Source organism: Mytilus californianus, unplaced genomic scaffold, assembly GCF_021869535.1.
Source record: "Mytilus californianus isolate M0D057914Y unplaced genomic scaffold, xbMytCali1.0.p SCAF_3, whole genome shotgun sequence".
NCBI classification, from domain to species: domain Eukaryota; kingdom Metazoa; phylum Mollusca; class Bivalvia; order Mytilida; family Mytilidae; genus Mytilus; species Mytilus californianus.
In genome coordinates, this window is record NW_026262679.1 from 116,171,546 (window position 1) to 116,184,281 (window position 12,736).

The window sequence follows — 12,736 nt, forward strand, 5'->3', positions numbered from 1 at the left end:
TAATCAATCATTGTATTGCAGTTTGAAAGCAAAGAAATGTTCAGGCTAATATATTGAATTGATTTATTTCCCTTTGTCCATTATTTGTGGGCAGAACAGAGAGATTCATGCACCTTCTACTATTTTCTGCAATTTCTGTAATTTTTGGTAAAACTTGATTTTCTTGACAAGTGACCAAATAATTACACACATCATTTCATTAATTGAATATCTTAATAAATTGCTTGATATCGGCATGGATATGATTTAAAGTATACTGTTGTGTGATTTGAGCTAACAAAAACTGGAATAAAAGGTAGCTGAAACATAGCTTACATGACTAGAAGTATTTGATTAGTGCTTTGTGCACTCTTAATCCAAAAAAAGTTATTTGATAAAATATTAAAAGTAAATAATGCAAACTTAATTGCTAATAATTATTGAAAATCAGGATTGTTTCCATTCTTCAACAAACAACTGAAATTTGGAATAAGTCACTTACCTGGGAGGGAAAAATTTAAAAAATATGCCTTTAAGGTACTTTCTTATTACTTGATGTAGAATAGTATGGTTTAATGAAATTTCTGTTTCTATGACAAATTGAATGATATTGAAATTTAAAAGTGAATTGAACCAGACTTGAAATAAAACAATTTTCATTGGTGAAACAATGAGGGTTTTACACCTGGAAATGAAATTATTAAGATAAAATATCAATTTTATTCACAAATTCAAAAGTAATATGCAATAGTTTATAATCAACTTTTGATTTTATCATAAACAAAACACAAAAAAAAAAAAATAAGTGAAAAATTTCCAAATGAAAAATCTTAAAATTTCCTTTCACCGTTGTCATTTCCGCCATCAGCTGATTACAGGTTGGGCACTTTAATCTGTTTGTTTGGGGATAAATAGAGTCTTTATATAGTAAAGGTGTTTGAGATCAGATCAGACAAATGTGTTTCTACATGCATATTCCTCACAATGAAGCCAATATAGAAAGATAAACATTGATTTCAAGCAACATATGCACAGAAAGTAATTCATTCCCAATATCATTATCACTTTCATTTATACTACTGGTAGACATGGTAGAGTATCTGTATTGACTACTGTGTGTCATAATGGCCGTTTGTGCGTAAAAATGTGTGAGGAGGCTGTTGTCTGCAAAATTGTAATGGCAACATAAATTTGCAATAATGGTAAAGTTAAGATTACCAAAAATACCTGTTGTGAAGGAATAATCAGGTCTTGGTTTATTCAATAAAAACAAACAGTGTGCACATGTTGCACTACTTTTTCAGCACACAAGATAATCAAAATTTGCCCAACAGAAGCATTATTTTGCCTAAAAACTTCTGTATTTCAGCTTTGAGATTATGCAATTAAAAAACAAAACTCTGCCAAAATTTTAAGTGTTCTCGGTGGTTGAATACAATGGAGTCAGCTGAAAAAATACCCCTGAAAGAATTATTTTTTTAGCAAAAAATGACCATATACTTCTCAAGCAAGTATTTACTTATAGTTAACAGTAAATGATTCAGACACAAAGGGTTTTTACAGTGTTGTTTCTATATTGTTTGGTCTTGGATTTATATTTACTTAATTTTTACTTTATCAAGAAAGTGTATACTATATGCGGTAAGTACAATCAACAACAAAAACTTTTTTCGTTGACATCATTGTAAAATTTTCACCTTTATTGTTGGCGCCTTTGTTAGATTAATTTTTATGTTTGCTTGAATTTTTGAGTCAGTTGTGTTGTATGTCTGTGATGTATGTTTACACCGTTTTGGCTGCTGGATCCCAATTACTGTCACATTAACCTCTTATGTCTGTTTGGATGGCTCACCCAATTTTGTTAATATAACAGAACTATAAACAACTGTTATACAAGTGGGAGGTTTAGCAACCTAAAAAGCCAGGTTTAACCCACCATATTCTTTGGAAAATGCCTGTACCAATTCAGGAATATGGCAGTAGTTTTTTTCACTTATTCAGTTGATTGATGGAGTTTGATTTTGTCAGTTTTTATGGACTTCCTCTTTTTTCAATTTGCCTTACAGTTCCGTATTTTTTTATACTTAAGCTTTTTTTATCAAGTTTAATTTTATTTATATCAGTAAAGTTATAGTTATAATCTTGGAGAAAAGGTAACACAATATGAATTCACTTCTTTTAGTACACTAAATGAACTACTCATTTGAGGAATTTCAAACTGGAAATAAAGAAAGATAACTCATATTTGCAATAATTCTGAACAAAACATTATTCAAACAAGTTACAAGTGATTTCAAAATCACTTTTTCAAATAGTTCTTCTGACAGTAGATCTTGTACATCTAATAAGTTTGCTCTTTTAAGTTTCTGTATATCCGTTATAGTTTTCAGGATGATAGGCAAAAATGGTAAAATTGGACAAAGTCATCTTTAAAGGGCATTAACTCCAATATAGAGTAAAAAATATATTTCAGTTCAATTTGTAAATGTGCAATTCTGTAAATATTGTATTGTGATCCTTTTTGTCTTGTTTAGAGTTAATTTCAATTTATCAAAATTTTCATAATAAAAGACAGAATCAGTTAAATATATAAAGACTGATGCAACTAATATACTTTAAGTTTAACTTTTCACTAATATGCATTATTCTCAGGTGTCATATTCTATCTGCACTTTTGCTGAAATGGTAAAAATTCTCCATTTATGTTCAATAATTCCTAGAAGTCTTTGGTATGTTTTATTCATAAATAGTTTCAATAACATTGGTATTTTTGTAGATCTTGTATAGCTGATCAATTTACTTGTCTACAGTTTCTTTTTATCTATAATAGTATTCACAGCCATAACTCATGAAAAATTTTAGACAAGCATGCACCCATTTTAAAACCCAAATGAGAAATATTGTTCAATATAACTTTAGGGGTAGTAATTTTGCTGCACCAGATACATAGTCTGTCATGGCATAATATTTGAAAATGGAATAAATATTTTTAATACAATTTCCTGTATCTAGAATATGAGACGAACACATTTATAGCATAAAACTTCAGTACCTGTCTTTGCTGTTGCCTTTCCAACTACATAACAAGTAAGACTTTTGACTAGCTCTGATTGCTTGCCTTCTGAAAAAAACCCAAGAAGTAATTAATATACATATACATACAAATATATGAGCTGAAATCGTATGGAAAGGCATTGTGGTACATGTATTTAAATCATTCAGTAAACCGAATACTAAGGTATATACAATTATCATAACATGCAACTTTTTGTGTATGAAATCACAATTTGTAAAATATAAGAAAATGAAAAATTATAATTATTGCTAAATACATGAAATATATTAAAACAAAATACAATATGCAGAAGATGATGACTTGTTCACACAATTAAGAAAGATATAAAGGTTAGTTACAGCACAATTTATCCCAGGAAGTTTTTTTTCACTACAGGTTAACTTGAATTTTAAATTACAGCAAAATGATTAAAATCCACAAAAATAGAATCAATGGTTAGGGACACAGGTAGGCTCGTTATATGGTTTAGTTATTTATCTATAGTAGGAATATAATCTAAATGTTTAAACAACCATCATAAATACAAAACAAAATATTTAAGGACATTGACTAACCATGATTGCTGAAATCATATAATTGATAATGTACAACATTTCAGCCATAAAAAAGTTTCCACTAATAAAGACAAACGAAAATATCTGAAATCAAAATCAATAGTAATCATTGTTTAGGTCATTGGTAGGTTTATATCCATTGAATGAATAAAATTTAAATGTTTAATCAAATCATATCTACTAAGGTGTTTAAAACACATGAGGGCTGTGCATGATCTAAAACATTATATATGATCATATAACTTATCAAAGTAGTATTATTTATAGGTACACACCAGGAAGAAAATATATCATTAATCTATAATGGCATTCTCTCAGTCTGTTATAAGAAGTCAAGCCCCAGCTAAATGTGGAATATGTGAAACTGACCGACCAATAAAGTGGAAGTGTATTGACTGTAGTAAATTATTGTGCAATCATTGTAAAGAAAAAGTGCATCCAAATTTCCAAAATGCCAAGGATCATCAGGTAGTAAACACCAAAGATGTGGGACAACCGACTGTTGTAGAACTAAATATAAATAAACAATATCAGACTGAATTATCTGCAGTATCTAGTGTGTCTTATTGTGATGATGATTCACTGTGGATATATAATTACAGAGATAAAGTATTACAGAGAGTAAAACCTGAAGGAACCAAACTGAACATACTATCCAGCTTTAATACCAAGGTCTATGGTATGGCTGTTACTCAATCAAATAATCTACTTCTGTGTACAGGGGAATCAAGACTAAAACAAATCAGTAGTAATACAAGTACACTAACAGACTCAGTATATAATATGTCACCATTAGGTCCTACAGCAATCTATACCACCAGTGACAATAAAGTTCTAGTAGGAGGTGGTGGTAAAGGAAGAAGAGCTGTAATACTGATGAATCAGAATGGAGTTCATGAGAGAGTGTATGAACATGATCAACATAAACAACCTATATTTACCTTTCCCAGGAGTATAACCAGAACCATTCATGGGAATATTCATGTGGTGGATAGAGTAAGTGATGACAGAGGCAGAGTAGTAGTGTTAGGACAGGATGGTGATATAATCAATATCTATACAGGAGATACAGAGATAAACAAGGACAGACAATTCTATCCAACAGGCATAGTGACAACACCTAGAGACAATGTTATTGTAGCTGATACAGGTATTAGTACACTTCATATCCTGAACAATTCTGGCATATTGATGACATATTATAAAACAAGTGACATAAACATAATGTCCCCAATGTCTCTTGCATTCTCTCCAACAGGACAACTCTACATAGGATGTTTTACACCAGATGGCAGAAAAAATAAGATTTATAATGTGACCATATCAGGATGTTAAAACTTTCTATATAGACATTTATATAAACCGTAAAAAATTATATGTTTACTAACTTGAGTCTGATGTTTCTATCATTATAACTTTAATGTAGATGGTGTTTTCATATTTTTTTCAAACTGATTAGTGAACAGAGTTACCCTTCATTTACCCATAAGATTCATGAAGTGGGCACTGAATAGGAACCTGTACAACCAAGTTATAACATCTGGTTTACATTTATTTTTAAACGGTTTTAGTTGATAACAGGTTAAAGCCAAGTTGATGTAAATTACAGTACATGCAGAGACACAAGTCTTTGTCACCTACAGTTTTTGTTATTCATTTCATAAAATAATACATTTTTGTAAAAAAATATTTTAAATGCATTTATGTTTTGATAGTTACAAAACAGATGTAGAAAATGCAGTTGAATTTTATTTATCTGATTATAAATTTGTCTTTTTCATTTTTATACGCCCGTCAAATTTTTGACGGGACGTATTATGTTATACAAATGTCCGGCGTCCGTCTGTCTGTCTGTCCGTCTGTCTGTCCGGCGTAAACATGTCGCACCGTAACTTGAGAATGACTTATCCAAATTTCATGAAACTTAACATAGTTGTTTCTTATGATGGTCAAACGATCTGTATACTTTTTGGTGAAAATAAGATTAAAACTTTTTGAGTTATGGGACTTAGTAACTAAAACAGGTGTGTGTTTTTTTTCACATGTCGCGCCGTATCTCAAAAACAATTTATGATTATTGCTTAAAACTTTACACACTTCTTAGTTATATTAATCTTAAGATCTGTATACTTTTTGGTGATGATTCAAAATTTTATTTTTGAGTAATTGAGTATTTTGTTAAAAAGGGGGAGGGGTTTTTCACATGTCGCGCCGTATCTCAAAAACAGTTTATGATTATTGCTTAAAACTTTACACACTTCTTAGTTATATTAACCTTAAGATCTGTATACTTTTTGGTTTTGATTCAAAATTTTATTTTTGAGTTATTGAGTATTTTGTAAAAAAAGGGGGAGGGGTTTTTCACATGTCGCGCCATATCTCAAAAATGATTTATGATTATTGCTTAAAATTTTACACACTTCTTAGTTATATTAATCTAAAGATCTGTATACTTTTTGGTTTTGATTCAAAATTTTATTTTTGAGATATTGATTTTTTTTTTTAAAAGGGGTGTTTTCACATGTCGCGCCGTATCTCAAAAATGATTTATGATTATTGCTTAAAATTTTACACACTTCTTAGTTATATTAATCTAAAGATCTGTATACTTTTTGGTTTTGATTCAAAATTTTATTTTATAGATATTGAGTTTTTTGTAAAAAAAAAAAGGGGGTTTTCGCATGTCACACCGTATGTCAGAAACTATTTATGCTTATTGCATAAAAATTCACACACAAGACGACGGGCGTATCATGCGCTCATGGCGCAGCTGTTTATTGTTTAATGTGAACAGGCATGATAATTATCTACCATTTAATTAAGTAGATATAAACAGAAAATTCCAACTTTTCAAGTCAAAATAATATATACTGAAGAATAAAAGGTGACAAATACTTATCTCCGGCCTCCATGCACTTTACTATAGTTGTCCATTTATTGTAACTCTACATAATTTTCTATTCTGATTGATTAAGGGTTGGGTTTAATGGCACTTTCACCATTCTTGCTATATAATAGCTGCCAGTTTTTATTTGGTGAACAACCAACCTATATCTGGATTCTCCAGTGCTTAAGTACTGAATAAATGTAACAAAACTTTTGGCAAAAATTTCCGTACTTTATCTACTTGAAGATTAAGTCAATATGGTGTGAATTTTTCATAAAATTTACTGATTTTTTTTCAATGAAATACATGTAAACAAGTACTTTTATCACCTTTAACATACAAAAATATACTAAACTTAACTTATCTATGTATTATTTTTTGTATGCAAAAGGTAACTAACTAAATCCTTCATTCCCTACTATGAACTAGCTGCATGGCCAGCACTGATTTGTGGTTTATCATGTTATTCAATCAATCTACATCTGAAATTTTTGTGTGTTTGACACATATGATGCCAAACACTCTAGATTTGTAATAATGTAGTGGCTATAACTTGATATGCATCATTTTGAAAACTTATAAAGAATGAGTTATTGATTATTGTTTGCTGAATTTCAAGTGGGAAATATTTCATGCATATTCAGGAGTAGACAAATTAATGTAACAATTAAAGAACCTTTGTGAGCAAGCTCACATACACCACACCCAAAATATTGTCACAGGCAACAAAATCTCACTAGATCCCTAAGTTCAAAGGCTCATTACTCCTACAAAAGCCAACTGATAATATTTTCTTGTGGACATGCACATCTGTATATTATGTCCTTATTATCTACAAAGTTTCAGGAAATTCTGTTGTTTGGTTTCAGAGGAGTTGCGATGACAAACTGTTGCAGTAGTATATAACTGTGTTTAACAGAAATTTTAAGTTCAAAGGGGGATAACTCCTAGAAACAAATTGAATCATAATTTCCTGTCAATATGCAAATCAACATAATATGCCCTAACTATCTACAAAGTTTTATGAAATTCTGTTGTCTGGTTTCAGAGGAGTTGTGATGACAAAATGTTACAGTGGTATATTTAGGCTATAATTCTAAGTTCAAAGGGGCATAACTTCTATAAATAAATGGGGAATGTGTCCATGGGACACAGATGATGCCCCTGCTTGCATATCATATAAAGTTATAAAGGGACATAACTGAAGAACGGTAAAAGTGACACTACCAAAATTTTTACTTGATCTGAGTTTTGTGGTAATAAGTATTGTGTATAAGTTTCATAACATTTGGTTGAGGCAAACTTAAGTTAGAGAACAGAAACAAAAAATTCAGCAATTTTTCCATTTATAAAGGGGCATAACTCTATAACGGTTAACGTGACGCCACCAAAATTAAAACTCCAACTGTGTTTTGTGGTAATAAGCATTGTGTATAAGTTTTAACATTTGGTAGAGGCACACTAAAGTTAGAGAACGAAAACCAACTTTGGGACGGATGGACGTACAGACGGACAAGGGTAAAATTTAATGCCCCTTTGCTACGGCATAAAAAGTTGAATCAATATTTCCTGATGATATGCACATCTGCATAGTATGTCCTTATTATCTACAAAGTTTCATGAAATTCTGTTGTGTAATTTCAGGAGCTGCGATGACAAAATGTTGCAGTAGTATATTTAAGCAGAAATTTTAAGTTCAAAGGGGCATTACTGCTAGAAAAAAAATTGAATCATAATTTCCTATTGATATGCAAATATACATAGTATGCCCTAACTGTCTACAAAGTTTAATGAAATTCTGTTGTGTGGTTTCAGAGAAGTTTTAATGACAAACTGTTGCAGTAGTATATTTAGGCCATGATTCTAAGTTCAAAGGGGCATAACTCATGGAAAAAATAATTGAATTATAATTTCCTGACAATATGCACATCTACATAGTATGTCCTTATTATCTACAAAGTTTCATGAAATTCTGTTGTGTGGTTTTAGAGGAGTTGCGATGACAAGAACAGGACTGACGAATGGACTGACTGACTGACTGACTGATGAACAAGTCAAAAAACATTATACCTTACAGAACATTGTTCTGTAGGGTAAAAAAATGCAATAGGCAGGTCAGCACATTTGGTTTAACCGGATGGAGGGCTATATGATATAACTGCCACAAGAATAAAAGTTTTCCAATGTCCTCTTCCAAAGCACATGTTTTATTTGTCCTTGGCCTCAAATATACATATTTTTTGTGTTTTATTTTAACTTTCTTCATTAATATCAAGTGAGATCACTTACAACGCAGTTTTCAATTTACAAGGGACATAACTCCTGTACAAATATTTGATTAGCACTGTTTATCCATGACCTTAACTTGTTGATATCAACCTTTTTAATAAATTTCTTAGAATTCTGATGAGAGTGGATACAATATGATTTCCAATAGAATTTACATGTCCAAAGGACATGACACCTGTAAAAATAATTGATTGTCACTGATTTTCAAACTCATCTTAGACATAAATTGCTGCTGAACTAAACTTAGGATATAAAAATAAGGAGATGTGGTATGATTGCCAATGAGACAACTATCCCCCAGAGTTCAAATAAATGGATATATGAAATTATAGACCACCACATGGCCTTCGACAATGAAAAAAAAGCCATACCGTAAAGTTACCTATAAAAGGCCCTGGCATTTGAAAAATGTGAAACAATTCAAACGACAAAACTTAAGGCCTGATTTATAACAAACAATTTATGAAAAACGAAAAAACAATATGACAGACATGAAACAACAACAACCACTGAACAACGAGCTCTTGACATTGGACAGGCACATAAAAAAAGTAGTGAGGTTCAACATGTTTGTGAGCGCTAAACCTTCCCCCTAACCTGGAACAGTGGTGTTACAGCACAACATAAGAATAAACTGTAAAAATCAGTTGCAATTGGCATAATTCAAAAGATTGGAAAAGTGCACAAAAACAACTAACATAAAAACAATAGACACAATGCACCTTCAGTGAATTCATGTATTTTTGTGGATACCAATTTTCATGGATTGAAGAAAATTTGCATTTTTGTGGATACTTAATTTCAAAGTTTCAACTCTAGACAATAGAACATTCATACTTTGTTGAATATTTAAATTCTTAGTTTGCCTCTATCCATGAAACCCACGAAAATTGGTACCCAGCAAACAAAAATGAATCCACAGTATATAAGAGTACTAGCAGTTACTGAAAGCTAGTTGAAAGCCAATTACATCTAATAAATTAATCACGTTCTCCCAGAATAAAGTTTCAATCAGTACACATCCAACGGATTTAGTGTAAAGACCTCATAAACAGTCTGAGAAACACATGAACTTGTGCAATGCCAAAATTTAAATACAGTACATGTATCGACAGGATGAAGTATCACCTGCAGTTCTCATAACTGTGTATTTATAGCAATATATATTTAGTTATGTTTTAATTTTTCAAAAACAAAATCAATGTAAGTACCAATAAAAACAATATTTTAAGATTTTACTACTGTGTTAAATTAATGTCCTTTAAGAATAAGTTTTTTCAAAGGATCAATTAGTCTCTTTTGTTGACAATTTTTGTATAGAGTTTCCCATGTGAAACTAAATATCCAAATCTAGGAAAGGACAATTATTGCTGTCTGTATAAGATTTATTTAATGTAAGTTCCTTTAGATAAATTTCAGCATTAAAATAAGAAAATTCTTTTGTTAGTTTTATAAACATCTGACAAGAAATGTAGGCATTGGCAATCATATCAGATCTTCTTATTTTATATGTGATCCCATACAATGCAATTTTCCATATAATTCTTATTTCCAAGAGGCATGAAACTGCCAAAGACGTTGTTACTAACCGTTGTTACAAATTTCGTTTAAATTCTTGCAAGAAATGTAAGGTTGAGTGACCATACAATGCAATTTTCCATATTATCTATATATCCAAGAATCGTAATTCCTTTGAAAGTAATTGATCTGAACTTATATTCCAACTTTCATAAAGAAATCTGGCAAGAATTGAATTGTGAGAGCACTTACAAAATAAACAGATGCATCAAGAGCTCATGATAAGCCCTTATTTTGGATATTGAATTTATTGCTAGAAAAAAATTGGATATTTGCAAATAAAATGGCTCTTTTAAAAAATAAATGGGGAATGTGTCCATGGGACACAGATGATGCCCCCGCTTGCATATAACGTTATAAAGGGCCATAACTTAAGAACTGTAAAAGTGACACTACCCAAATTTGAACTTGATCTGAGTTTTGTGGTAATAAGCATTGTTTATAAGTTTCATAACATTTAGTTGATGTAAACTTAAATTAGAGAACAGAAACGAAAAATTCAGCAATTTTTCCATTTTTAAAGGGGCATAACTCTAGAACAGTAGAAGTGACGCCACCAAAATTCAATCTTTATCTATGTTTTGTGGTAATTCGCATTGTGCATAAGTTTCATAACATTTGGTTGAGGCAAACTAAAGTTAGAGAACAGAAACAAATATTTCGGCAATTTTGAAATTTGTAAAGGGGCATAACTCTAGAACGGTAAAAGTGACGCCAACAAATTCAAACTTGATCTGTGTATTGTGGTAATTAGCATTGTGCATAAGTTTCATAACATTTGGTTGAGGCAAACTAAAGTTAGAGAACGGAAACCAATTTGGGACGTACGGACGTACAGACAGACAAGGGTAAAACTTAATGCCCCCTTCGCTACGGCGGGGGCATAAAAATTATGCCACCATTTCCAACAATAATTTAATGTTTCCATTTAATCAATCCAAGCAAACTCAAGTTATAGTACACAGACTCACTATGTGAAAAAATTTCTAAAATCTAACAATCAAAGTTCCATTACTCTGGAGCAACATACCAGAAAATTAAATAAATCATAAGGGAGCTTCCTTTCATCAATCCCAACAATAATGTAAAGTTTGGAGGAAATCAATTCAGGAATACTAAAGTTATTGGGAGATTTGTGAAAAATTGCCTAAAATCTAAGGGTCAAAGTTCCATAAACTCTGGAATGACAAAGCCAAAAATAAAAAAAATATGTACAAACTATTAAAACTTTAGTATACATTTACTATTTTCCATGAGATAAAAACAAAACTTTTCAAGGGCAATAACTTCAAGAAAGTGGTATTTTAATCATTTAAAGTTATTTGTTAATCTTTATTGCAGATTTGTTCTCTTAATAGCTTTTCATTACCTATATCAATTTTCAAAATGTAAGCCAAAAAAAAAAAAACAACAGGAAATAAACTCCAAAATTGGCATATTGCAGGTAGGGATTTTCACTGCTGCAAGGCTTAATTGACCAAACTGTTTTTATTTAATGAAAGTTTGAGGTCATCTTGACTTGTTATTCATGATTTAAAATTCAAGTTACAAAAATAGAAGTGAACAACTAAATGTTTATCAGACAAACATTTTGTTTGAAGCTTGCAAGCTCTTGGTTGACATTTGTTAGAGTTAACAAAATTGGTTTCCTTCATCCAGTATGATGCTGAAAATTCAGTAAGTTTTACAATCTTGGAAATTAATATCCTCATAAAATATATTGTACTAGGGACATGTACAATGTATACTCTCCTAGATGCATTCTTTTCAATATGTTTTATGAGTGTCGGTCAAATAGTATCTGACAAATAAACTGGGAAATAAAATTTCTAGAAATATTCTTTTTATCATCAAAAACCCTGAAGCATGAGTATGGGAAATCATAAAAATGTGATTTTCATATGTAAAGTACATGATTGTCACTTTCAACCAAATATGATATTGCTTCTGAAGAAATGGATGTGGACATACCTGTATCTCCAACATTGTAGAATAGGATATAATTCAAGAATGAAATGGATTTTTTTTATCTTGTTTTGCTGATCTTTTCTTTCTGTTTACAGTTTCTCTCTATCTTCTATAGTTTTTTTCCCCAAAACACAAAAAGGGTAAACAACCATAATGTAAGGGCAATAAATCATATAAGAAGGCAACTGACAATTTCATTTATGCTGACATATTTGCATATCTTATAAAAATAAGAAGATGTGGTATGATTGCCAATGAGATAACTCTCCACAAGAGACCACATGACATAGAAACTAGTAATCAAAGAGCTGAAAGCTCTGAGGAAAAATGACGCCACTGTCTCTAATATTGAGATATTTTTTATGCAAGTCTTGATTTTCACATGTCGTAATAAGTTTAACATTG

At 30.8% G+C, this 12,736-nt stretch overlaps 1 protein-coding gene across 6 annotated transcripts in view; it reads right to left on the reverse strand.

Moving 5' to 3' along the window:
* LOC127735908 (uroporphyrinogen-III synthase-like) overlaps positions 1-12,736 on the reverse strand; it is an 83,475-nt gene that overhangs the window by 59,767 nt on the left and 10,972 nt on the right. For all 6 annotated transcript variants that reach the window (XM_052246340.1, XM_052246342.1, XM_052246341.1 and 3 more), the window contains exon 4: positions 3,032-3,100. In XM_052246340.1, the coding sequence (XP_052102300.1) occupies positions 3,032-3,100 (69 nt within the window). The remainder of the gene's footprint in view (positions 1-3,031; positions 3,101-12,736) is intronic.